Source organism: Salmo salar, chromosome ssa09 (genome assembly GCF_905237065.1).
Source record: "Salmo salar chromosome ssa09, Ssal_v3.1, whole genome shotgun sequence".
NCBI lineage: Eukaryota > Metazoa > Chordata > Actinopteri > Salmoniformes > Salmonidae > Salmo > Salmo salar.
Window position 1 is genome coordinate 26744994 of NC_059450.1, and position 27695 is coordinate 26772688.

The 27695-nt window shown below is 41.2% G+C and overlaps 1 protein-coding gene across 1 annotated transcript; it reads right to left on the bottom strand.

The window, feature by feature from the left end:
• Positions 1–4069: 4069 nt before the first annotated feature.
• On the bottom strand, positions 4070–20530 carry LOC106611121 (bone morphogenetic protein 4). Its single transcript, XM_014210996.2, has 4 exons — positions 20199–20530; positions 14888–15010; positions 13809–14173; positions 4070–5769 (listed from the first exon to the last, which is right to left on the bottom strand). The coding sequence occupies exons 3-4, from the start codon at positions 14164–14166 to the stop codon at positions 4904–4906; spliced, it is 1224 nt and encodes a 407-aa protein (XP_014066471.1). The 5' UTR covers positions 14167–14173; positions 14888–15010; positions 20199–20530; the 3' UTR covers positions 4070–4903.
• Between the last annotated feature and the right edge of the window lie 7165 nt (positions 20531–27695).

Below are 27695 nucleotides of genomic sequence, written 5' to 3' on the forward strand. Positions count from 1 at the left end.
GGTGGTCTGCTGCTGCCCTGGATACATTTCAGTAATACTACAACATATTCCCATTAGCCTAGTACCTGTAATAGTTATTTAAAAAGCTACTGCAGAGGGGTTGTCAGCCATATAAACTGTCTTCCAGGAAAGCTAGACTAATAGGCCTCCAAGTGAGAACCGTCAGACACCAACGTCCATGGACGTTAAAATATGGGCCATCCGCCCTGACCTTGATTTCAGCATCCACAGACTTCATTTTTTTGGTCAGGTCAAATCTGAACCAATCATAGATGTCTATGTTTCACAAATTTGACAGCACAGTACAGCACAGCAGAGTACATTACAGTATAGTTCAGTACAGTTCAATACAGTAGAGTACAGTACAGTAGAGCACAGCAGAGTACAGTACAGTAAAGTATAGTTCAGTACAGTTCAGTAGAACACAGTAAAGTACAGTAAAATGTACTATATTGTACTGTACCCTACTGTACTGTTCTCTACTGTACTATACTCTACTGAACCAAACTCTACTGTGCTGTACTGTACTGTACTGTGCTGTCCAAACTTGTGAGACATGGACCGACTAAATTTGGTCTTGTTTGGGGTGGAGCTCATTAGAATAATACCCACAATGCTTTGCAAGTGTTCCTTTTACATGTACATTTTGGGCTTTTAGCAGACACTTTTATCCAGAGCAACTTACAGTCAGTGCATTCAACTAAGGTAGATAAACAACCACATATTACAGTCATAGCAAGAAAAACGTTTCTGTAACCATTACTGAGAATGTTATTGAAGTTGAAGTGTTCTGTTTTTCTGTAGAGCTGAACATGTTGAATATGATCACTACAATTTATTAACTTTGGAAAAAGCTGGCATGAGTGGGAAAATATATTTTTTAATCTCTCATTTAGAACCTAAATTAACTTAATTTCATTGTCACATTATTTTGCTCACTGGTCTATGTGTTGACAAAATGTCTACCTGTGAATCCCTGATTTATAGAGATGCTATTATCGCCATGAACTTGAAGGAAGACATTGGAACAATAAGCCTATGGAGCATGCCCAAACAAGGCCAAGCAAAGTCAGATGGTTTATTGTCTATAAATGTGAAGCTTTTACTGCAAAATGTCCGAATGAAAAGCTTTTTGAAGAAGTCTCCAAGTCAATTTGTTCTCCCTTGTCAACAGACTTGGCGCATAATGACTTGCCTGTAATTGCGTAAGAATGGCCTCTCGTGTGACACTGGCTCAGAGTCAGCACTAAGATAAATATTAATTTTGTAACTCCATGCCAAATATGGTCGAAAGTGATCTATTGTCTGCATTAGAAAGCACGCGCAACCATTACAACTGTTGCGTAACCTTAACATAATTCCCCAATATTCCAATACCCCCTCCCCAGCTCAGACTTTTAAAGTCCTACACTGGTTTCTAATGGTAGGCTATAGCCCAGTCATTGCTATTGCCTACTGGCTCATTGGGAGTGCTAAAATTGCATAAACGTTGCTCTACTTTCTGGGCATTTTAATAATCATCTTTGTGGAAGGTCAGTCAGGCAGACAATTACCATAACTCGCTGATGTTATCTAAACTCGGGATATCAATTCAAATGTGTGTAATTGCACTGTTAAGCCGCTGGATAGAAGAATTCCCTTCTCCCTGCCTTCAGCCTCTTCAAAATGAAATTATTCTCTAACCAACCAACCCCCCCCCCCACCTTTTTTGACTAGGCTACGCCTGATATGTGGGCATCAAAGGGAAACCCGACAGCAGTTTTGGGATCCTGAGGCTGGCTGTGGTAACTTCTCTTAGGTGAGCAGAAATCATGATCTAAGATGGAAAGACTAAATAACACAAACAAAACCATGCCACACACATTCAATTGTCTGCAACATAGACAAGAATACCACATCATTCCACCCACCAACCTATGAATTATTTATAATTGTGTAGACCAAAAATATAGGCGCATAGAAAACCAAATCCAACGCTACATTTTGGTGATAATTTGGGAATTGGAAGGTTAATTGAAGATCACTTTTTTTGTCAAACCTTTCGGAAACAACCGGCTGACCTCAAACAAGCAGATAGGCTAGTTTAGGTCTGTGTGAACCCTGCGGAGATGCCCTTTGGTGCGGAATGGAGACATGGCTTTTTCTGCGTCTGTTGTGCATTTAAAAAGTTGATTATTTCTACTCTCTCCAACCACGCAGGCCTAAAACATTTCCAAGGTGAAGCCAAAATATTTTTTCCAATAATGCCATATGTATTTATCTTATCACATGTCCACTATACTAAACTAATGCAGGTGCGTGGGGAAATGCTACAGTGTAATGTCCTGAAAAGTTCAGACTCCCCTCTCCAAACGCTATCATATCATTTAGCGCAGTCGTCTGATTAAATAAGTGATGTAAAAGTCTACTGTATAATGGAGCACAGGTTGGAGACAGGCGTCTTTATTCTGTCTGGATGAGCCGCCAAAGATAAAGGCAGGAGACAGACGGTCTAACCTTTGAATCTTCAGAGGAATGGTATCGCCACGACGCGTCGTTCAGTCGTGCCCCAATGCTAAACCATCAGAAACAATAGGATCACTCCTCAAGTGTCTCCAACAATCAATTTCAACTATCCGCCCATATGGCAATTGGATTAGTGAGTGTCTAACCACCCCATGTTAGCCTATCCCCAAGTACCCAATGAATAGGCATATGTGTTCTCCTGATAAACTGTAAAACGTGATCTTCATCTTTCAAAACGTGAAAGTAGAACTGTTGGAAAGGTGGCATCCTATAACGTGCCACTGTGTAAGTAATTGAGCTCTTCAGTACGGGCCATTCTACTGCCAATGTTTTGACTATGGAGATTGCATGGCTGTGTGCTCGATTTTATACACCTGTCAGCAACAGGTGTGGCTGAAATAGCCAAATCCACTAATTTGATACATACCTTTGTAGACAGTGCCTTCTAAAAATATTCAGACTGCTTGACTTTTTCCACATTTTGTTACGTTACAGCCTTATTCTAAAATAGATTAAATAGTTTTTTTCCTTCTCAACAATCGACACACAAAAACCCATAATGACAAAGCAAAAACAGTTTTTTAGACATTTTTGCTAATTTATATACATTTTTGCTATCACTACCATGCTTCACCGTAGGGATGATGCCTGGTTTCCTCCAGACGTGAAGCTTGGCATTCAGGCCAAAGAGTTAAATGTTGGTTTCATCAAACCAGAGAATCTTGTAGAGTCTTTAGGTGCCTTTTGGCAAACTCCAAGTGGGCTGTCATGTGCCTTTTACTGAGGAGTAGCTTCCGTCTGGCCACTCTACCATAAAGGCCTGATTGGTGGAGTGCTACAGAGATGGTTGTCCTTCTGGAAGGTTCCCCCATCTCCACAGAGGAAGTCTAGAGCTCTGTCAGAGTGACCATCGGGTTCTTGGTCACCTCCCTGGCCAAGGACCTTCTCCCCTGACTGCTCAGTTTGGCAGGGAAGCCAGCTCTAGGAAGAGTCTTGGTGGTTCCAAACCTTCAATGCTGCAGACATGTTTTGGTACTCTTCCCCAGATCTGTGCCTCGACACAATTCTGTCTCGGGGTCACATATGGACAATTCCTTCGACCTCACGGCTTAGTTTTTGCTCTGACATGCACTGCCAACTGTGGGACCTTATATAGACAGGTGTTTGCCTTTCCAAATCATGTCCAGTCAATTGAATTTACCACAGGTGGACTCCAATCAAGTTGTAGAAACATCTCAAGGCTGATCAATGGAAACAGGATGCACCTGAGCTCAATTTTGAGTCTCATAGTTAAGGGTCTGAATACTTATGTAAATAAGCTATTTCTGTTTTTTTATTTTTAATAAATTTGCCAAAATGTCTAAACCCGTTTTCGCTTTGTCTTTCTGGGGTATTGTGTGTAGATTGCTGAGGATTATTTCTTTTTTTAAATCCATTTTAGAATAAGGCTGTAAAGTAATAAAATGTGGAAAGTCAAAGGGTCTGAATACTTTCCGAAGGCACTGTATATAGTGTAAGCCCTTTACTCAAGTGTGAATCACTCTAAGCTGGATGATGCCAGATATGAAACCGAACATTATTTTATTTGAAAGCAACAGAGTATCAGAAATATTCCTCTGTTATCATGAATTGTAACAATTACTTGAGTACATTTTCAAATAGCCATCGGGCTAAGTATCAGATGCAAATGTGTTCAATCCAAATTCATATAAAACAGTCATTTTTTCTCTCAACGTTTCATTTTTCACAACCCATGTTATCAGATTTTTTTTTCAAAAGAATATAAAACTGATTCCAACTCAAGGGACCTATCTAATAAAATAACTGGTTTAAAGATAAATGTATAAAGGTTAATTAAAATCAATGTACATTTATCATACTTCAACTGATTCATAACAAATCAGTTAAGTGATAATTTCACACAGTGCTCTAATTTAAGTACACAATTGGTGTTTCTTGTGATCTGCTACAATGTAATATTGGAAGGCAATTTGTTTTTATTTTTTTGTATGTGTATAATATCAAAGCAATAAATATTACCAGTAAATAAACTTTACTTTTTAGATTTTTTTAAAACTATTTTCTCTTTTAAAAAACCCTTATACAATCTAATATACATTATGAAAAGTTGTACAGCTTTTTATTTATGTTTAAAATAAGGACTCACTTGTTTTTTATATGTAGATATAAATATATATATATATATATATATATATATATATATATATATTGTCAAAATATATGATCATATTGTCAAGAGAAAATAAAAATGACGAACATACGTCTCAACAGAAAAGTTATAAATAAGGGTCCAAGTGAAGATTTTTGGGAGTAAGGTGGGGCCTTAAGATTTTTCTTAGCGTCCGTGCGGCCTGCCTCAAGTTGCCCATAGTCAGTGTTAGCGGCAGCCACACCCTTCCACAACCATTTCCTGGTAGTTTTTTAGGACCACCTTGTCGTGTTCGTCCAGGTAGAGCATGGAGATGGCACTGAGCTCCGTGGGCACGCAGCAGGCCTTGGGAATGTTGGTGTTCACCGAGTTCACCAACGTCTGAACAATGGCGTGGTTGGTAGAGTTCAGGTGGTCTGCCAGGGGGAAGGGACATTCCCCATGGCAGTAGTATGCCTGGTACCCTGGGGGCGCCACTATCCAGTCATTCCAGCCTACATCGCTGAAGTCCACGTAGAGAGCATGACGGCGACAGTTGCGGTTGCGCTTACGCCCCCGCTGCTTTGGGCTGCGCTTGGTCCGACGCGTCAACGGGTGGCCCTTGCCGTCATGGCCGAAGGTGACCAGCAGGGGGCGTAGCTGCTCCCAGTCCTCCCCGGGCTCCTGGTGCAGCGAGCGGCTGATGCGCAGGTGGCGGCCCTGGTGGCGTGGTGTCTGGTTGAGGTGCTGGACCTCCACGGCCAGCCCGTAGTTGGGCAGGCGCTCCCGTGTCCAGCGCAGCACGGCGGGGCTCACGTCAAAGCTCTCCCAGCGCGAGGCGTTATGGTGCACCAGCCGTGTGTCCAAAAGCCGCGTGATTAGCTGCCCGGCCCGCGGGGGCTTCAGCACCTCGTACACGTTTATCCGGTGGAGCTGATCCTTGTCCCCCTCGCTTTCCGTAATGGCCTCGTCGATCTGCTGCCGGAACAGACGCAGCTCGGCCGACGAGAGCAGCTCGTCCTCTGGGATGTTGCTGAGATTGAAGAGGAAGCGCAGTGGGATGGCCTCTCCGTTCTTCGTCTGAGACTCGCCCGGATGAACCGGCTCCATGTGCTCTGAGAAAGACAACAGGACACAGTCAATGTCAGCACTTTTACCAAGGGAGTCTGTATGGGCTGCAATCTTGACTAATGACAGACTGTATAGATTTGATTTAAGAGTTTATCACTGAGTATTTTCATATTTTATCTTTGCCTCTGAGTTCCGTTCACTTCCCTCATATTACTATTAATTAGTTCCCTCCAAAACTATTACACCGTCGGTTGTTTAACAGTACCCTTTGTGTCGATCTTCATGATTGCAACCACACTGTTTTACATGGCCTGCAGTTATGTTTTGGAAGACAGCAGTCTTACTGTACAAAAACACATACCTCTGCAGTCTAACATGCCTTAATTGACACACAAGAATGTCCACGTTCACTTGGGATAGCCTCCGGGGACTGAGTGTACATCGTCCATACTTCTTTATCTATCCATAAGGATCATCCAGGACTTCCCACAATGCCTTTCTCTGAGCACTTTGCTGAAACATGCATTACTTAGAGGGTGGTGATTAACGTACCGCAGCTACCATATAAACATAGTGGAGGGTAACTATTCTATGCACAGTCTGCAGATTTCTGGCAAGACCACCATTGTTGGGAAAGGAATGTTGTGTCTACTATTTTCCTGCTCAATCCGGCCCTGTTATTTCACACTCAGGCTTTAATCTTATCCAGGTGGTTGTCATTATTCAAACCTTCTGTGTTTTTGATTGGCTCTACAGTTTGTTAACTAGGGACATTTGTCATTTTCATCAGGAATAATCATTATGGATTCCCACAGACAATCCTTTGGTGGAGGAGCAGCAAGAGAGCTAAGTTCTAGATTCAATCAGATGGACATCTGCATAGTGTTGTTTTGGTGGTGTCCGAGGTGGAACTGCATTAGAGCTGTCAAATCCACAAGGTCGTTACTTTACCTTATTGCGGACACTGCCATTAAATGCAACGAAACCCCACCGCACAAATCCCATGCAGCTGCGTAAGAAGTTCATGCAGCCACGTTACAAGTTCAAACCTCTAATTAGACTGATAAGTCTCATAAATTCACCTATCCAAATGAACATGAAAACATGCATTAGCCTAACATGAATGGTTTGACATTTCAGAGTGATTATTTCTAACATTGATATAGCCTACACTTTCTAGCGCCGTTTAGAATTTCTAACTCTGTAGGGATAATAAGGAAGGGAGTGGTTTGTGACACACAAGAGCAGCCGTTCACCAATATGTCAGCTCATACCACAGTTACACCTCCAACACCGCCAAAACATCTGCTATGCGGATGTCGGCCAAAGCTGGTTAACGCTCGATTTGATTTAATCCAGGGCTAAGACTAAGTGGAGGCCTGGAAAACACAGTATTTCCCATAGCTTGAATTCCTGGAGGATTTAGTGGGTAATTGCATCTTTAACCTCAAGAGTTGTCTTTGACGCCTTGCATTTTTCCCTGTACAGTTTCTCCCTGCTTGAAACCAACACAGTTCTCTTTTCACATAGTTTCCCTTCCTTAGCTCTGTCGTTGTCAACTTGAACTTGGTGCCTTGACTAAGTATCTTATTACCTTGTAGTGATCCTGAAAAAGTAACTCATTTGAATTGTTATATAATGGAATTTTACATGAAAACAGAGAACCTAGTTTGATCTTATTTATCCAGCTCAACAAAATGCTCCAAGCATGTTATTAGCATAGTTAAACACACACATCGCATCATAGACAGGCGGCTGAGCCTCCTTCTTCCTGAGCGGCCTTGGTGCGGTGCTGTGCCGTCTTAGACAGTGTGTTAGACAGGCCCCATTAAGGCTGACTCATCCCTCCTCCCCCGAGGGCAGACATGTTTTTCTTCAGCACTCCCTCCACTATAATACACTACTGTCACACTGTGTATGATCTCTGGATTACACAATACACATCTCTGTTTTAGAGCACATACTTTAGCCACATATGTTATACAAATGTTCTTACTGCACATACTTAGCCTACAGGTTTACCTCTGTTGATCTCAGTTGTACATGAATCCTTTTACAGAATTTGTTTCTGACTGGCTCGCCATGAAACACTTGTATAGTTGTATACACCCATGCTAAGGTGTCTCTCTTACACAAACCTTGGATAAGGACCACTATGGAACCTCTGATCCGCCAACATAACACCATACAGAAAGACCCAACAGGCTACCTTGCATATTCTCCTGCATATTGCTGTTTCTCTATCACCCCAGAGTTAGTCTATATTCCAACTTTCCACAGTGCTTCTGGTTGAGTCTGCTCTGCTCCCAGTGCCCACATTGTTGGCAGGAGGGACTTTATTTAGAAGGCTGCAGAGTAGCATTAAAGATAATTGCATGTTGAGGAAGGTCCCTGTAAAAGGTCCCAAGCTCCATTTAAACTGGAGACATGAGAGAGAGGCACACTACTGCTGGCCAAAGGCTTTTTTAAGCCCTTGTGCTGGGTGGGGTGAGAAGTGTAACTCAATAATATGAAGGTATGCTTTTCCTTGAGCTGCTAACCAAACACGTTGTAGGCTTTGTTGGACTGCAGATTCTTTCAGGAGGGGAATTTGTCTGACTGAATTCTTGCCACTTCTTTGGCCACCATTTTGTGACCACATCCTTAGATTTCATAATTGATGTTGAAGGTGGGAGGGGGATGTCTTATATTCATGTTTAAGTGGTGTAGGAAATGTTGGATTTTAATTTGTTTCAGTGAGACAGGGATTGTTGGGCTTATGGGTCCACACCCAGGCTAACGAAGTAGGGGGTGGGAGACATATGTGTTGCTGCCATCACCATTGGAATATTAACAAATGGGGATGGACTGTTGATGTCCAGAAAATGTTTTATTTTAGGGAAGGCAGTGAGTGCTTCATTCCAAACCATTGCTGTTTCAGGTGCTGGTTGGCCAATTAGCTTGACTTTGGCTCATGGATTTTGTAATGGGGCATTCACTACCATTCAAAGGTTTGAGGTCACTAAGAAATGTCCTTGTTTTTTAAATAAAAAGCCAGTCTCAACATCAACAGTGAAGAGGCGACTCTGGGATGTTGGTAGAGCATGGTGTTTGCAACGCCAGGGTTGTGGGTTTGATTCCCACGGGGGGCCAGCACAGAAAATAAATAAAATAAATAAAATAAAAAATGTTTAGAAATGAAATGTATGCATTCACTACTGTAAGTCGCTCTGGATAAGAGCGTCTGCTAAATGACTAAAATGTAAAAAATATTACGTATTGGATCACTAAAAAAATGAAAATTTTACATTACCATGTAGTTTACCAATTAAATGGTCTGACGGAGATGTGGACATACTCGGTATACAAATCCCAAAAGAAAGAAATGATCTCACTCTAATAAATCTTTTATAGAAAGTTAGTAAAAATAGGTAAGATCTTGCTACCATGGAAAGGAAAATACCTGTCTATTTGTGGAAAAATCACCCTGATTAACTCTTTAATAATATCACAGTTTACCTATTCGCTTATGGTTTTGCCTACACCTAGTGACCTGCTTTTTAAAATGATATGAACAAAAAATATTCAATTTTATTTGGAACGGCAAGCCAGGTAAAATTAAAAGGGCCTATTTATATAACGAATATATAAGCATTAGACCTCTCACTAAAGGCATCAGTCATACCAAAGTTATACTTAAATCCAAACTGGTTTTCTAGTAAATTAGTACGAATGCCTCATCCTATGTTCAAGAAGGGCCTTTTTCCCTTTATTCAGATTACACCTGCCCACTTTCGGTTGTTTGAAAAGGAAATAATCTCCAAAATATCTTATTTTTTAAACAAGCCTTAGAAAGTTGGTTGCAATTTCAGTTTAATCCACCTGAAAAGACAGAACAAATAATATAACAAATATTGTGGTTAAATTCAAATATAGTAATTCATAAAGAAAAACTGTATTTTTCGAAGAAATTTAAAAAAAAGGTATAATTTTAGTGAATGATATTATAAATAGGACTGGTGGAGTGATGTCACACATGCAGCTAACACAGACATATGGAAATGTCTGCTCTACCCAAAATTACAACCAATTAATTGCAGCATTACCACAAAAATGGAAGAGGCAAGTAGAAGGAGAAAAAAGTAAGGACTTGTATGTCGGCCCTGTATTAAAGAACATAAATGGTTAAAGAAAAGTGTGATAAATAAAAACATATACCAATTTCATTTAAGGACCAAAAAACTGACAGCTGTGCCATATAAATTGCTAAATAGTTGGGAAGAGATTTTCGATGTACCCATTCCATGGCACATGGTTTATGAATTGATACGCAAAACAACGCCAGATTCAAAACTTCAAATCTTTTAATTTAAATTTCTATACAAAATTCTTGCAACTAATAGAATGTTATATATATGGGGGATACAACCTTCCCAGCTCTGCAGATTTTGCTGTGAGGAGGCAGAGTCATTAGATCATTTATTTTGGTATTGTCCATATGTAGCTCGTTTTTGGTCACAGGTCCAGGAATGGCTGAAGAATTGCAACATTTGCCCAGAACTAACGCTGCAGATAGCAATACTGGGTGATTTGAAAAGCCATAGTCAATCAATCAATAATTTAATAATTATTTTAGCAAAAATGTTTATTTTTAATTTACAATCTGTAGAAGCTATGAGAATAGAAAGGTTCAATTGTTTTGTGAAGCATCACAGCACAGTTGAAAAATATATGGCAAATAGAAATCCGAAATGGATGATGTTGAGAGATAGATGGGAGGGGTTGAATGGAGCTGAAGGGTGGGACTAATAACAAGATAAACAATGTAAAACATACGAGGTCTGTAAAATGTATATAGGTTCAGAACCTTTGTGATATAGCACAGTTACAAATAGAAATCAAACTGGATGGGCATCAGAAATAGAGGAAGGACTAAAAACAAACAAAAAAGAACTATTGTAAAATAGACTGTGTCTGTAAAATGTGTATAAGATGAATAAATTGAAGGTAAAAGCCAAAGTGTTTATTAGTTTACACCAATTGGGGGATCGGTGGTAGGGTTTGCGGGGAATAATAATAATAAAGGTATATTCTTTAACAAAGTATGTATGTCTATATAGGTATGTGTATGTATATATGTGTATATGTATGCATGCGTGTATGGATTATATATATTTACCCCAAAAATATATGGGGGATTGGAAATGATGCAGACAATTACATTGATGGAAGCAACATTCTTTCCGTAATATTAAGCTGATCCATCCCCCCCCGAAAAAAGAAACAAAAAAAATAAAATAAAAAATAAAAAAACATTTCTCAAACTGGCCAATAAAAAGACAAAAATAAGATGGGCAAAAGAACAGACACTGGACAGAGGAACTCTGCCTAGAAGACCAGCATCCCGGAGTCGCCTCTTCACTGTTGACATTGTGACTGGTGTTTTGCGGGTACTATTTAATGAATCTGCCAGTTGAGGACTTGTGAGGCGTCTGTTTCTCAAACTAGACACTCTAATATACTTGTCCTCTTGCTCAGTTGTGCACCGGGGCCTCCCACTCCTCTTTCTATTCTGGTTAGAGACAGTTTGCGCTGTTCTGTGAAGGGAGTAGTACACAGCGTTGTACGAGATGTTCAGTTTCTTGGCAATTTCTCACATGGAATCGCCTTAATTTCTCAAAACAAGAACAGACTGATGAGTTTCAGAAGAAAGTGCTTTGTTTCTGGCCATTTTGAGCCTGTAATTGAACCTACAAATGTGAATGCTCCAGATACTCAACTAGTCTAAAGAAGGACAGCTTTATTGCTTCTTTAATCAGAACAACCATTTTCAGCTGTGCTAACATAATTGCAAAAGGGTTTTCTAATGATCAATTAGCATTTTTAAAATGATAAACTTGGATTAGCTAACACAATGTGCCATTGGAACACAGGAGGGATGGTTGCTGATAATGGGCCTCTGTACGCCTATGTAGATATTCCATGAAAAAAATCTGCCGTTTCCAGCTACAATAGTCATTTACAACATTAACAATGTCTACATTGTACTTCTGATCAATTTGATGTTATTTTAATGGACAAAAAATGTGATTTTCTTCCAAAAACAAGGAGATTTCTAAGTGACCGCAAACTTTTGAACAGTTTATGTCATAAACATGCATTGTACTGTACACTCCAGGAAATAAGCACTTTTCTCACACTTACCAGAGGGAAGGTCACATCACCTCTGGATTTCCCCATGTACTCAAAATCCATGCATTTCTCTCTGATTAATTTATTGGGTTTACATTTAGACATTTCATCCAGAGTGACTTACAGTAGTGAGTGTATATATTTTCATACTTTTTTTATACTGATCCGCCCTGGGAATCCACAACAGCGGCATTGCAAGCGCCATGCTCTACCAACTAAGACACATGGGAGCACATTCAGCAGGCCTGGTCCCAGAGGATAAGGCATGAAAGCATTACACAACTGCTACACACTTACAGAAAAGGGTTCCAAAAGGGTTCTTCAGCTGTCCCCTGGAACCAAAAGGGTTCTACCTGGAACTAGGACTGAGCGATATGGCCTAAAACTCATCTAAATGTTTTTCTAACTTATGGGTGATTCATAAGTTCTCTAAATAAGCTTTGTTGCACAATTATAGGTCAATACACTGCATTTCAAACAGTCTACAATAATTTAATGAATTATACCTAGGCTAAATTATACGCCTCCCGAGTGGCACAGCGGTCTAAGGCACTGTATCTCAAGAGGTGTCACTACAGTCCCTGGTTCAAATCCAGGCTGTATCACATCTGGCCGTGATTGGGAGTCCCATAGGGCAGCGCACAATTGGCCCAGTGTCGGCCGGGGTAGGCCGTCATTGTAAATAAACATTTGTTCTTAACTGACTTGCATAGTTATAAAATAAAGACCCACTAATTTAGTTATTTGATCAAAATAGTTTAACCTGCTTTTTTGCAATAATCACTGATCTGGCTTTCAAGTCTGTCTATGGACATTTTCTTTTTGTTACAAATTTAACCAGAACCATGCACAAGCCCACGTGCTAGTGAGTAGCCAACTTTGATCTATTTGCTTGCTAACAAGGTAGTACAGTTGAACTGTTATGAATACACCCTCCTGTCCGTCTCCAACTGTTTGAACAACATAGTGTGTTCACTTTGTTGACGTCGCCTGTACAAATGCTGATAGCGGTACGTGGTATCGCAATGCCGCGAGCACCACAACCTGAGCACTAATTTTCCACAATCATGTTCATTGATATTCCCATTTTAGTAGGGTCTGTTCTGTTCTACATTTTGGGCATTGAGACATAAAAGGTATTGTAAAAGTTGATTTATGGTCATTCCGTCGTCTGCATTGGCCGTACAGCATTTACTGCTATGCAGCCTCTGCAGAAGCATTCATACTTCTTGCGCTTCACGGAGCAGAGCTGGTGTGAAGGAAGTTGTCAAGGAAGTGAGTTTGTGTTTATAGAGGACGTACCGCCCCCACCTACCATCAACCAATCATGTCAACGCAGAGTTATACGTGCTATATGGAGTCCTCTGCATTGTTACAAAATCTGGAAGGTGCACAGCGATGCAAGCCTCCTGAGGCTCCGCAATTGCGTCACACTCTCCGCACAGAGCGTCCGGACCGCAGTGCCAGATCAAGCATAAATCGCCTTTTAGAAAGTTTAAGTTCTCCTCTGTTACAGTAATATTACGTCTCAATGTGTTTTGGTGCCCATATGACCGATTCTGTTGGACCAAACTTCAAATGCAAATAATGAGTTGAAACTGCTTGTTGGCAGAGAGGAAGAAGTAATCTTTTGTCTGTTGTTGTGAGGGACATAAAAACCTTGCGATACAGGCATTTGGAACATTGCGAGAGAAAAATATATCATTTATTTGAGATATCGCCCAGCCCTACCTGGAACCAAAAAGGGTTCTTCATAGGGTTCTCCTATGGGGCCAGCCAAAGAACCCTTTTTGGTTCTAGATGGCACCTTTTTTTCTAAGAGTGTACAGACAGTTACTTACATCACTCTCCTATCTCCCTCTTTCCCTCCCTCCCTCTCTCACGCTCTCTTTTTCTCTATCTCTCTCTTTACCTTCGTGGTGGAAGCCCCTCACGGTGTTGGCGCGGCTAGCCGACCTCTCGGGGTACTCAAAGGCGGTGTCGTGGGTGCCGGCCTCCTCAGCCTCGCCCGACTGCAGCCGGTAGAGGTCCAGCAGGTAGCGTGGCACAGTGGCCGAGCGACTGGGCCGCGGTCGCCTCTGCAGTCCAAACATGTGTAGCAGCGTGGCCTCAAAGTCCCGCAGCAGTTCATGGCTCTGACCAGCAGTCCGGCTCTGCAGGCCCGGTGCTTTCTTCTTCCCTTCCTCAGGTATCAGACTAGCATGGTTGCTCTCTCCCAGCAGGACTTGGCATAATAAAATGACCATCAGCATTCGATTACCAGGAATCATGATGTCTCTGGGAAGACAAAAACAGAGCAAAAAGAGATAAGTGGGGAGTGAGAGAGAGAGATAGGAAAAAGAAAGAAAGAGACCTCTGTTTTAAGTGACATTCTACATTTGTCTACCCTTCCTACATCTCCTTCTTTTTCCAACATAACCTCCACCCTATTGGACCCTTCACTAGTGTTTTCACTGTAAATGTTCTCTAATTGGTTATAATTGTCCTGTCTGGCTTGTTTACAGTAAAATGGCCTACGATCAGATATCCCCCCCTATGCAGTTTATCTGTTGCAACATCCTCCAAGAGTAAACAGCTGGTTGAAGAACACAGCTTTTTGAACGGAATCTGAGGGCCATTCCTTTTACCCCTCCTCTTCCCTCTCTCTCTCCCTCCTCTCTCTACCTCCTTCTCTCTCTCTCTTCCTCTCTTTCCCTCCTCCACTATGATTAGACAAATAGGAGAAACAGCCAAGGGGTCAAAGCAAATTCTTAACTCGATAAGGAGCCCAGTCCCTCAGTCTACCTCGACCAATCAAAGACAAAGGACCATGTGCCACACATTTCACCAACAATTCCTCTGCAAAAGTCAGACTAGATGCTCTTCCATTTTATTAATCTAGTCATTTAAATGTAAAATATGACAAACTCCTGAGAAAACAAAAGGGAGAAATGCAGAAAGATGTGGAAATGGTGTCACATGGCATAAATTGATTTGGCCTGGTCCACTTACCGACAGAAAATAAAGCATGGGAAAACAGTCCATGTTTGTTGGGAGCCGGCAATGGTCGCGTTCCTCAAGGAAATGTTACGTGGTGCTGGTTGGCTGCTTGAGAGCGTTGGAGTGACCCTGTTCCTGAAATGTACAGTAGAGAAAAAGGACATTGTAGTCATTGTAGTCTAGCTTAGAGGCAAATACTTCTGGCTTTGACTTAAAGTGTGTGTGCCAAATCAAATATTTTTTTATTTGTCACATGTACCGAATACAACAGGTGTAGACTTTACCCTGAAAATGCATACTTACAAGCTCCTTCCTGACAATGCGCAATGTAGTGTGTGTGTGTGTGTGTGTGTGTGTGTGTGTGTGTGTGTGTGTGTGTGTGTGTGTGTGTGTGTGTGTGTGTGTAACCCAGTCTCTCTTCATTAAGGCTTATCACATAGACATTTGATCATCTAATCAAATGGCTACCCAGACTATTTGCCCCCCCCCCTTTATACTGCTTCTACTCTGTTATTATCTATGCATAGTCACTTTAATAACTCTACCTATATGTATATATTACCTCAATTACCTCGACTAACCACACTGACTCTGTACGGTACCCCCTGTATACAGCATCGCTATTGTTATTTTACTGCTGCTCTTTGTTTCAACTGCATTGTTGGTTAAGGTCTTGTAAGTGAGCATTTCACTGTAAGGTCTACTACACCTGTTGTATTCAGCATTTCACTGTAAGTTCTACACCTGTTGTATTCGGCACATGTGACAAATAAAGTTTGATTTGACTTGAAGTGGGGTGAAAGGTTACGTTAATGTTCTCAATAGTGTATCTGGTATGTCAAGAGTAAGTAAACTGACTACCATTCAAAGAGCAGTTCAGAGTTCACAGAAGGTTGATGCCCTTGTTGACACCACACATTAAATAGGACAGAAAATGAAGCAGCCAAAACATTTCATGTAACAATTAAGTGACAAATATTCAAATTCAATATTTGTTACTTCAAATACAAATGTTTGACTCAAGCAGACATATTTCAGAGACCATGACACAGCATCCCTCTATAAGCAATTCGTCTGTCAATTAAAAGTAGACCCAAGTCACTGTAGAGAGCATGGCTTTACGTAAACACTGCCTTGCCCATGCAGAACAGACAGACAGTGTAGATGGACCCTCTCTTGTCCTCCCTCCTCATTAAGGTCAGCTATCAGATGGTTCATGATTGCTCTGTATTGATTAGTAGGGGATCAATCTGCATCCCAATGACAGGGTTCATTTGTCAACAAAGGTGGCCCAAACTACTTTTTCTAGAATCTTAAAGAGTAACCCCCCCGACCCTCCTTTTCCCCTCCTTCCCTCTGTTGTCCTGAGATCTGTGGAGCCGCTGATGACAGGCCTGCTGCTCTGCTCTTTGACCATACTGGCGTCAATAAGCCTAAGCCCAACCTCCATGGACTCAGACAGGTACTAATGCATCTCTATATGCTCTCCTCCTGTCCTGCCCAGTATAGTGCACAGATATTTACTAACAATATATTTAATGCTACAGTACATAGTATATATAGTATATATATATATATATACACTGTAGTCTCAAACCTGTGTGATCTGAGTTTGTTGTACCTGTAGGTGTGTCTTTCAACCCTGGTCAAAAGCATATTTTGCTATGTGTGTGTGTTTTTATTTGTGTATTTTTTTATTATATTTTTTACACTGCACAATAATTGCCTTTCAGGCACAATAAAGATCTATTGAATTGAATAGAACCTTGTTTTTCCAGACCAGACACACAAATTTACCTCTGCAGTATGCCAACAAGAATAAAACCACAAGTCTATTAATCACAATTTGTTATGCAATACAATTCACTTGAGTGTCATGGCAAGGCAGTTCTAGAAGTGAGACAATGCTATCCAATGCCTCTATACACAGCGTGCTGTCCTGTAGACGGTTTACGCCCATTCTGTGGATCTACGACATCACAACTGGAGGGACATGGCCCTAATGAATCTCTTGCTTTTACACACATTGCTGAATCACACTAATAAAATGAAGAGTGTTTGTGAAATAGGGCCTGGGCAAACAACAGTACCACAGATAAGACACTTCAACTCAATATTTTGTCATTTGAGCCCATTCCACTAGAACTGGAATGTGTTCCACTGGAACTGGCTGATGTAAAAAGGGCTTAATAAATACACTTGATTGATTGATTGATTTGATTGAACTGTGTGTTTGTGTCTGGGTTCATATCTCGGTGTTTATCTTTTCCCTCCATGGCTCACTGTACATGCAATCAAGGAGATATTTTTCACTTTTTGTAACAGAATTAGATGTTGACCTTTGTGTGACCTCGTGTTCTCGGTGGTGACACAAGGTCGTGTGTGTGTGTGTGTGTGAGAACCATGGTGAAGGGGCAGTAGGGTTCTGAACATGATCAGCTCTATTACCCATGGGGTGGGGGTGGGGGGATAACGTGTGTGCATCCCTGACAACAAACGCTCATTGTGCCGAGAGGGCCTCTCCCATGATTACAGCGATTCAAACCGCTCAAAACAAAACAGTGACTACAGAACTTCTTACAGTAATGACTGACAGAGCCACTTATTAAGTTGATGGATTCACCAAGTAGGTTGATGACAGTACTAACCATCTACAGCATATAGGGATGTAACCAACAATGATACAATGATGCTCATCATATTTCTTCCTTGTTCTCCTATTATATTGTAATAACCAATGTATAGGAGGGTGTCTAGAAGGATAAATAACAATATGTTTGAACAATTACAGATGTACATAACTCTTCCTTTTATTAGGTTATTAAGCGTTATTCAGCTCACCAGCTGTGATCAGGCCTAAAGTAGAGGAGAGGGACAGTTAGGAAGAAAGCGTAACATCCACAGTCTGAGTTTTGAACCGAAACAAGAGACAGTGCCATATTTTGCAATGAATGTACTGTAGCCCAGGGTGCAATTAGGCCTGGCAGTTAGCTTCCTCTGGTTTGGCCTAGTCCTCCTCCTCCCTAGGCCTCCCTGTATTTGACTTCCCTCTTCCCTCTGTCTCCTCCTCCCTCCCCCCTCTCTCTAACCAGAGATAATGTGATCAGACTATGCACATGGTGCTTTAGATGTGTTTCCTGAGGAATTTGACAGGGATGGTGGGAGGGGAGCAGGTTACCACGGGAACAGACAATAGTCCAGGGCCCAATTGTACTGTTTTAGCTCAAACTTCTCAGGCAGGTATTTCCTTATTTTGAGGAAGTATTCCAGCAGCATTCATATTCCATTCTTTTTTTTGTCTACTGTGAAAGTTTAGTATTAATTTTAAAAATACAACTTGTATGCTCTATGGGTATACTTGGTGAAAAGTAAAGCATGATATCTTAACTTATTTCTGACAATAAGCAGGGTACAAAAACAACAGCAAGGTGGTTGAAGACAGTTCTGAGACTACAATTGGATGTTTCTAATCATAATCAATCATCAGTTGATTGTCTGTCTAGTTGTTATGTCAAGGGAAAAAATGTGTTTTATGTTTTAACCTCATCAGTTAATTATAAATGATTTAGTGATCTTCCATTTGAAGTTATAGTAAAAGTAAATGGCTATATCTTCAAGGCCAAACAACAGTTTGACGTGACATCAAAGTTATTGAAGCTTGTGCCAAAGCAGGTTGGTAGTTAATTGCTGAATGTGGTTTAAAAATAGACAAATAAAATACAGCATGAACGTTCAGTCGTTAAAACACTGAAATTCAACGTTATCGTTGTTTTACAATGCTTTGTAAAGAATTGGGTAGGCCCTATCTATAAAATCATTAATAATATATCTTTAGATGAATTAATGCTGCTCTCAACATGTTGTATTTGCTCCCTATAATAAGGAACGAAAATAGACGAACAAAACAATTGGGTTTGGCAATGTCAAGTACTCTACGTTGATTTACACAATAGCCTATTCTCTCGGCGCTCCCGGCAGTTTGTTCTGATATGTATAACCCCTTATGATCCAATTTTAAATTCAGCTTTTTTTCCCCTTTTTGCTCTGTTTTTTTAAATTCTCCCTAAGCTGTAAGCATGGGTCTGTTTGCATTTAGCAAGGAGGCCAACTTCTCAAAATTAAGAACAGAGACGTTTACTCTTACTGTCAGCTGCATGCCCAAATCCTCTCTTATAATTAACTTGCTGTAAACTGTGGAATTGTGGTGGAATCATTAGTCATCAAATCATTTATTTAAACAAACGAGTAATGTAATGATTTAACAAATTCGAATATGCCAGTGTTAGTGGCTGCAGGTTGAACAGTCCCAGGGTACATGTGTCGGGAGGCCAGAATTAATACATATTTACTCTCCCTTTATTGTATTAATGAGATTTTCTTTAATAATGTCTAAATTCGATACATAGATCTTGATATTTTGTGCATTTGAGGCATTTGTTTGTTTGTAGTAGCAGTTTGTAGTGTACAGTGCTTCCTCATTTGTTCTTATAACACGTTGGAGATAATTGTGTTTCCATGACGTTCTAAACTCCAGTCATTTAATCTTAAATTACCATTAGGCATCTAAATTATATAACATTTTTAAAGAAATAGGCTTTGACATTTGAGAAATCTAAAATGCACAGCTACATTTACGCATGAGAGACCAGTCTCTGTCCCAGGGTATCTATTCAATGAATGTAAACTTCGACTATAAGGAGTAAATCCATAATCTGACAAATTTTAACAACCTGGCAATGAATGTTTTGATGGAAAAGTGAGGGTTGCCATTCCAAACGGTTACCAAATGGGAAATATGCGCAGTAGTTACTGTGCGTGCAGGTGTCTAAAAACCCGAGTGCCCCCCCCCGAAAAAATGTCTACTCATGCAACAGTTATAAACTCCCAAAGCAAGTACTGTTGACATTCTTTAGCAGAAAATTATCTTCATACTTTTTCCATGTTAAACACTTTCTGTCACAATTGTCCAACAATTGCGTTAGGATAGTCGGCGATCACTTTATTTCACTTGGGGGCAAAATAATTTAATGAAGTAGCTACAGTAATCGAATTAAATGCAATGGGCTACATTTAATGTTCAGTATCATGTACATGGGACTCTGTCGTTAGGCTAATATTATTTATTACCTATGCAATTTCAACAATTTACATTTCATGGGAAGAATATATCTGCCTAATGTAGCTAAACTGGATACGGAAGAACTATGTAGTCTAATCGTGTAGGCTACTTGTATAGAGTTGACGTCATTTAATAGGCTATAATTGTTTTGTCAATTTAATCGCATTCGAATATGCCACAGACATGAAGTTGAGCGGCGCTTACCATTAGTAGGGGTACAGGTAGTATCCTCGAGAAAAGTAAATATGACAAAAGAAAGTGCGAGCTCTCCCCATGCAATGGAAGTCCAGGTGTAAAGCATGTACTGAAAACGCCGAATGAACTTATGGAGAAGTACGGTGGTTCCTTCGGATCATTAATTCCTTAACGACCCCTCTAAAAAACAAGAGGCGAGAGAGACGATGGCCGGAGACGGAGGCGGTTTGAAGCAGCGTAGGTTTGCAGCGGGGTTCCCATTTCCAGAAGTTCATGGGGGCGGCACACTGCGCGAACAGGCGGACTCTCCAACTGATCAAGCATCTATTGCCCCTTGCCGTTTTTATGTGTCCGCCCTATTTAGTCTTCCTGCTTCCTCCCACCCCTCTCCAACCCCATCCCGCTGTCTCAAACACCTTAGATAAACCCCTCCCCTCTCTCTCGACTTAAAAGAAGAGACACACGTTGTGCGCAATTTGGGCCTATAAATACATTTAAACTTTATAATATTATTCTGTACATTATTGAAATATTACATGTTATTTTAGATATTTGACACTTCCATATTTCTAAGTCAAAATGTAATTTGTCTAAAATATGTAATACTACATTGCTACCCTGCAACTAATTCTTAAGAATCAATTTATTTTAAAGCCAAACTTTTTGTCCGTTCTGTCATAGAGCGCGCGCGTGTTCTTTTGTTTTGACTGCGTGCATCTGCATTTTAAGGTCACCACATAAATATGCCAATCTGAATTTTTGACCTGATGAGCGCAGAGCTGCATGCATATGCCTCAGTCCCACATTAAATCCATCACATAGCTAATAACGACATAATTACGCCTCCATTAAACATTAATATCCCCTCATCAATGCCTTTTATTGACAATGGATAAACTCTCTGTTCCCATTCCTCACCCTCTCTGTTTATTGTGTTCCTATGGAAACGATCCTCTGGGGTTCAAGGAAGATTTCAGCTTTTCTTTTTCAGCGGTCTCTGGTTAAAATGAATACAGTATATAGGACTACAGTACCATGTGGTGTGACATATGTGCATGCCATGGACAGTGGAATAGGAAGTGTCTTACTATATTTTCACCTGAATATTTACCTGAATATTCCTCTCTAAATCTACTTCTGAAATATTTGACATATCAAGCAACCATCAGACTACATTAATGAAAGCTTGTAAGATGATAGAGTGATAGTACAAAAATAATGTACCCCACACTATACACTCCACAGTTGAAAAATCCCTACTAATAGTTAAACAAGCATTTCTGCTTCACTTTACCCCTTGGCCTTTCAGGACCAGTTAAGTCTTTAAGACACATTTTTTAAAGACTGCAGTGCAGAGAAATTGGCAACAATGAAGCCTTAAATCTGCTCTGGATCTCTCTGGCCAGGGTCACGTAAGTGTCCTGAGAAATGCACTCCTATTGAGGGGATTAGGCTGAGACTGAACAGTGGTCTAAACAGGAAGCGTTGGAGGTTGGCAGGGGAACCTAAAGCAAATGGCCGCCGTTGTTTCTCACGCTGTATTTGCTTTCGGTTCCACTTTATGACTACATTAGTCCATCCAGTGGTTCCTGTTTTCTTGGCGTTGACTTTTGCCTAGTTATGAAATTATATGTGCCTCATAGGCATCCAGAGTGTCTTCTGACTTTGTATGGAAAGCTAGTTAATGGCTGTTAGTTAAGTTAGTTAATGACTGTCTTGCCTCAGACATAAATCTCCATGCATAGTGGTTATGCAAAAGCTGCAGCTAAACGGTGGAGCATCTGTGTTTTGGGGGCATTCTTTGTGACGCCGACGGCCTAATATACAGTACATCACCTTCTAATGCATTTCTTCTGCATGACAAAGCCACTGGCTGGATACAGGCTACACAGATCTGTGACTGTGACTGACTCTTATCACGTGACATTACTAAATGCTCTGTCTCTGGGGTTTTTATAGACTGAGACATCTGTTGATCGCCAGCTGTTTTTATTTAACGGCCACCAATAGTTGACTGTGTAAAAATATTGTTATTGTACATCTATTACTGTACAGCTGTTGGTGATACACCTGTAGGATACGAGTCTTCTGCAATATATTCAGCCTGGCATAAGCAGGAATGTGTATTTTGCAACAACATATTTGAAGGTGTCTATGTTTTAATGTTGTTTTTTAACAGTTTAATAAACTGACGTTCACAAATAGAACATAGAATACGAAGAGTAGGATAGGGCTTTTAAAAGATTAGGGTAAAATAACTTGTGGTAAGTAACCATACCAATAGACAACACATAGTGTGAAGTAGAAAGGCTACTGGAGGACCGGACCCCCACATCCATCAGGTCTGGAGGTAGCAGCTCAGCTCTTGAACTCTTTATCCCACAGCAGCTGTACACACAGCCAGCCCGTGTCATCAGAGTGCGACACACTCACGGTCCTTTCCCTCCACACTAGCCGTGGCAAGCAGCCCAGCCAATGAAGACATCAGCAGAGTGAGCAAGGAGATGTTGGGAGGGTCTATCGTAGGCCACAGGGTGATGGCTGGAGATGGAAGATTTGGGAGGGAGAACATTTTGGCTGTGAGAGCATCTCGGGTACTGGTCTCACATTGGCACGCAGAAATGGACATATAGAGTGAAGGGCTCCTCTGGAACCAATTCAACTGGCTGCAACAGAGTGGTCAGCAATACCAGTAATCCTAACAAATAAAAAGCATTTCTCTCTTGAGGGTTGCTATTAAATATCTTCTTCTTGCTGTCCGTGGTTTCTGCCAGACTCCCTCAGATATTTGTGAATGATTTCCTCCTTATCCACTGGCTCTTCCAGAACATTTGGCCTGTTTGGGATCAATCCCATCTCCAAAACATTTCAGCTTGATGAGTCAATCAAGTGTATTACACAATAACATGGACAGACAGCTGATGAAATGCAGACAAATATGCATGGAAAGGGGGAGACAAAAGAAAAGATAATAAGCCCATTACCTCAGTTGGAAGGGAGAGTAGAGGGAAGTAGAGGGAGTAGTTGTTCTGGGTCCACAGGGGACTTCAGAAGACCCTCGGGGGCCAGTGGAGATACTCAAGCCTCCCACTCTGGATGAGAGCTTTGCTGGCATGGGATACGGTGCAGGCCTGGTAGGGCTGTGGCTGAGGGCACCTGGCTTTGGGTCTCTAATGGAGGTCCACTCCCAGGCGTTGACCAGGCTTAGCCCCACTTAGCTCCCTCAGATCCCTCTGAGATTACCAACCCTGGGTGGTTTAGCACTACAGGCACTGGCTGCACCACCACCACCCGTCCCACAGTCAGAGAGAGGGCCATGTCAATTTATTCTCCCAAACTGATATATTTTACTTTTTGCTTATTTTTTAAATATTTTTTTTTATTTCACCTTTATTTAACCAGGAAGGCCAGTTGAGACAAGTTCTCATTTACAACTGTGACCTGGCCAAGATAAAGCAAAGCAGTGCGACAAAAAACAACAACACAGAGTTACACATGGGATAAACAAAACTACAGTCAATAACAAAAGAAAAATCTATTTAGAGTGTGTGCAAATGGAGTAAGGAGGTAAGGCAATAAATAGGCCATAGTAGCGAAGTCATTACAATTTAGCAAATTAACACTGGAGGGATAGATGTGCATATGATGATGTGCAAGTAGAAATACTGGTGTGCAAAAGAGCAAAAAATGTAAATAAAAACAATATGGGGATGAGGTAGGGGATGAGATGGGCTATTTACAGATGGGCTGTATACAGCTGCAGCAATTGGTGAGCTGCTCAGATAGCTGATGCTTAAAGTTAGTGAGGGAGATATATGTCTCCAACTTCAGCAATTTTTGCAATTCGTTCCAGTCATTGGCAGCAGAGAACTGGAAGGAAAGGCGGCCAAAGCAGGTGTTGGCTTTGGGGATGACCAGTGAGATATACCTGCTGGAGCGCGTGCTATGGGTGGGTGTTGTTATGGTGACCAGTGAGATATACCTGCTGGAGCGCGTGCTACGGTGGGTGTTGTTATGGTGACCAGTGAGATATACCTGCTGGAGCGTGTGCTACGGCTGGGTGTTGTTATGGTGACCAGTGAGATATACCTGCTGGAGCGTGTGCTACGGTGGGTGTTGTTATGGTGACCAGTGAGATATACCTGCTGGAGCGTGTGCTACGGGTGGGTGTTGTTATGGTGACCAGTGAGATATACCTGCTGGAGCGTGTGTTACGGTGGGTGTTGTTATGGTGACCAGTGAGATATACCTGCTGGAGCGTGTGCTACGGTGGGTGTTGTTATGGTGACCAGTGAGATATACCTGCTGGAGCGTGTGCTACGGGTGGGTGTTGTTATGGTGACCAGTGAGATATACCTGCTGGAGCGTGTGCTACGGTGGGTGTTGTTATGGTGACCAGTGAGATATACCTGCTGGAGCGCGTGCTACGGTGGGTGTTGTTATGGTGACCAGTGAGATATACCTGCTGGAGCGCGTGCTACGGGTGGGTGTTGTTATGGTGACCAGTGAGATATACCTGCTGGAGCGCGTGCTACGGGTGGGTGTTGTTATGGTGACCAGTGAGATATACCTGCTGGAGCGTGTGCTACGGCTGGGTGTTGTTATGGTGACCAGTGAGATATACCTGCTGGAGCGTGTGTTACGGTGGGTGTTGTTATGGTGACCAGTGAGATATACCTGCTGGAGCGTGTGCTACGGGTGGGTGTTGTTATGGTGACCAGTGAGATATACCTGCTGGAGCGCGTGCTACGGTGGGTGTTGTTATGGTGACCAGTGAGATATACCTGCTGGAGCGCGTGCTACGGTGGGTGTTGTTATGTTATAGCAGTAGCATTCGTCTTTTTTTTGTGAGCATGCTGAGCTGAATCCTCAGGTGACATCTGTCACTGGGCAATTGAGAAGGTCAACAGTCCTGTGCCGGTGCATTTGGTGAGAGAGTGGATGATTTCACTAAGTCACTAAATCCTGCTTGGAGCCGCTCACCTTTGATTCAATAGCAGCTCAAAGGGGACCTTGGATTGCAAACCCCCAGCCTGGTGTCATATAACACCCTTCGTTTTCTCTTATTTCTTTCAGACACTCAGTGAAGTATTCATTAGTGCAGACACGCGCCATGGCCATTGATCAAATATAGCTTTCACTATAGGTCCCAGACTTCTCACTGGAACATTCTACAACCCAGCTGCCTCTCGTTTCTCGGTAATGGTCTGTGCAGCAGCGAGTTTGGCCAGTAATCCCTTAACTCAGCCCATGGATCTCAAAGCCTGTAAGTGGCGGGAGGGGTTAAAAGGAGGGACAGAGGGGGGCGGTGAGAAGTTGAGGAGGGATTGCAGAAACCATTTTAATCCTTAATGGAATTGGCATGTAAACTCATGAACGTAGAAGTAAACACAAAGAAAATGAAGAGGGATGGATTTTGGATTGGTTGAGCTCTTCCGGAGGGGCACTATGCTGAAATTCATGTTTCACCCCTCCTCCTCGCCTCTGATAGAACAAAGAGAGGTCCCTGCCTCTTCGGGCCTATCTGCTTCAGCCAAAAACACGCTTTAATAAACATCATCAATTTGCTTTTACAAGGAATGCTGAAGTATTAAGGGCTCTATAAAATCTCTAAAGTCGAAGCATAACAGATTCTGTAATATAAATATTAAGGTAATTTCCGATTGAGCCGACATATGCAGCATTTACCGTTAATGTAGTCTCCGCTAAAGCGGGAACATTGACTTTAAATTTCAATCATGCTGTAAATCTGAATTTCCGCGATGTGGATTGAATAGTCACTGTTTAATGTCTTTTGTTCACATGTATGTACAGTTGAAGCTATAGTTCTAGCAATAAAGCCTTATTTTGATAAAACATTTTCCCATGGTGGAGCTAAAGAGGAATAGATTTTCCCCTTGAGATCACTTGCACTGATCAGTAATTGGAATTTTGAAATCCTAAAGGCTTTGATGACATGCAAGTCAAAATAAAGTTGTACAAAAATTTGGAAAATCGAACAGATGCTTGGTGGAATGTATGGTTAAAAAAAGAATGTTAAGTATTGAAGTGTTTACCAAAATACCCCGGAATATCTGTTCAACACGGGTACTGCAGGCTTCATTAGAGAAATCATCAGTGACACTTCCCACCTTCCCACTGGGCACAGACATCAGTTCAACGTCTATTTTTGATTTACATTTGGTTGAGTTGTCAACGAAAGTGAATTCAACGTGAAATCAACAAAAAAGGCCAGCATGACATTTGATTTAGGTTAAAGGTTGGGTGAAAAAACACTTAATTCCCTTACGTTGATTACTTTTTGCAAATCCAATTAGTTTTCCACATTGATTATACGTCATCACATAGAATTTAAAAAGGTATTTAAAAAATTGCCAATCCGCTCAACAGTGAATTGTCCTGGCGCACCCAAAAAAATGTCAATGTAAACCAGCTTGGATTTTTCAGTCATTCCTATCAAATCCCATTGAGATCATATGTAATTAGAAGAAAGACTTGAATTGTTGCATCTCGTTGTGTTGTTGTCCTCCGGTGGCTAGCTAGCTAAAATTGCCCCTTTTCTAAATTAGCCATGGATGGAGATAGGGATTTGGACTTGTGGTTTTACTTAATTCTCCATACTTGCCAATGATTATAACGGCGATTCTGATCCAACCATTAACTCATACATTGTTGTGCCCCTGGCCTGAGAGTATGGAACTTCAATATGTAGCTAGATGTGGAAGGCTAATGTTAACTAGCTAACGTTGCCCATGAATGGAAGTTAGGCTAGCGAGCAAGCATTTTAGCCTGATAGCCTAAGACAACAAAAAATAAAAGTGTGAACAGTATGACAGAGTGATAGATCGTTTCCTCAACATGAAAGAGAGGAGGATGGTATTGGCATTTCTCCACAAACAGGGTGAGTCAACATGTTTTTATTCTTGCACAATGCACACGCAGACACACCCACACAAATGCATGCACCACACAGAAATTAGACCCATGGACAGCCACATCACATCATCAGCTTACGTTGATTGGACTAAATTGTTTTTGGTATCTATTAGTTGTCACTATATTAGACTAAGCAGAGGTGATTTGGTGATGTTTAAATGTTGAAATGGTGAAGGAATAGTGGGCAGCTCCTGTTTTCATTTGCAACTTGCGTAATGTTTTTTAGTGGATTTGAAAATGTCAAACATTAACTTGCTTGACCGTGCTGTAGGTCATGTCTAGTGAGTCTCATCTCAATACATTATCTACACCCAAGGAGAGGGACAGCATCAGACAGCTTTTTTCCACCACATATTTAAGAGAGACCAACAAAAACGTTTTTGGGGAGAAAATACATTTGGCTCAATTGCAGTGTTGTTTTATTTATCATTATGAATGATTATTGCAGTTAACATAAGGGTATTTGCCATAGTGACATTTTTTTTTTCATGATGAATTTGCTACGTTGCTTTTGGTTAACAAAGACACACACGCAAACCTTGTGGAAAATATAGATAAGGGAAGGAAAAG

Bases quoted from the DNA above. Each gene is read 5' to 3' on its own strand.
- LOC106611121 (XM_014210996.2), bottom strand. From the start codon at position 14,166: ATGATTCCTGGTAATCGAATGCTGATGGTCATTTTATTATGCCAAGTC. The intron at 5,770-13,808 runs GTAAAGAGAGAG...TGTCTTTCTCAG, and splicing joins GAGGGGCTTCCACCACGAAG to AGCACATGGAGCCGGTTCAT.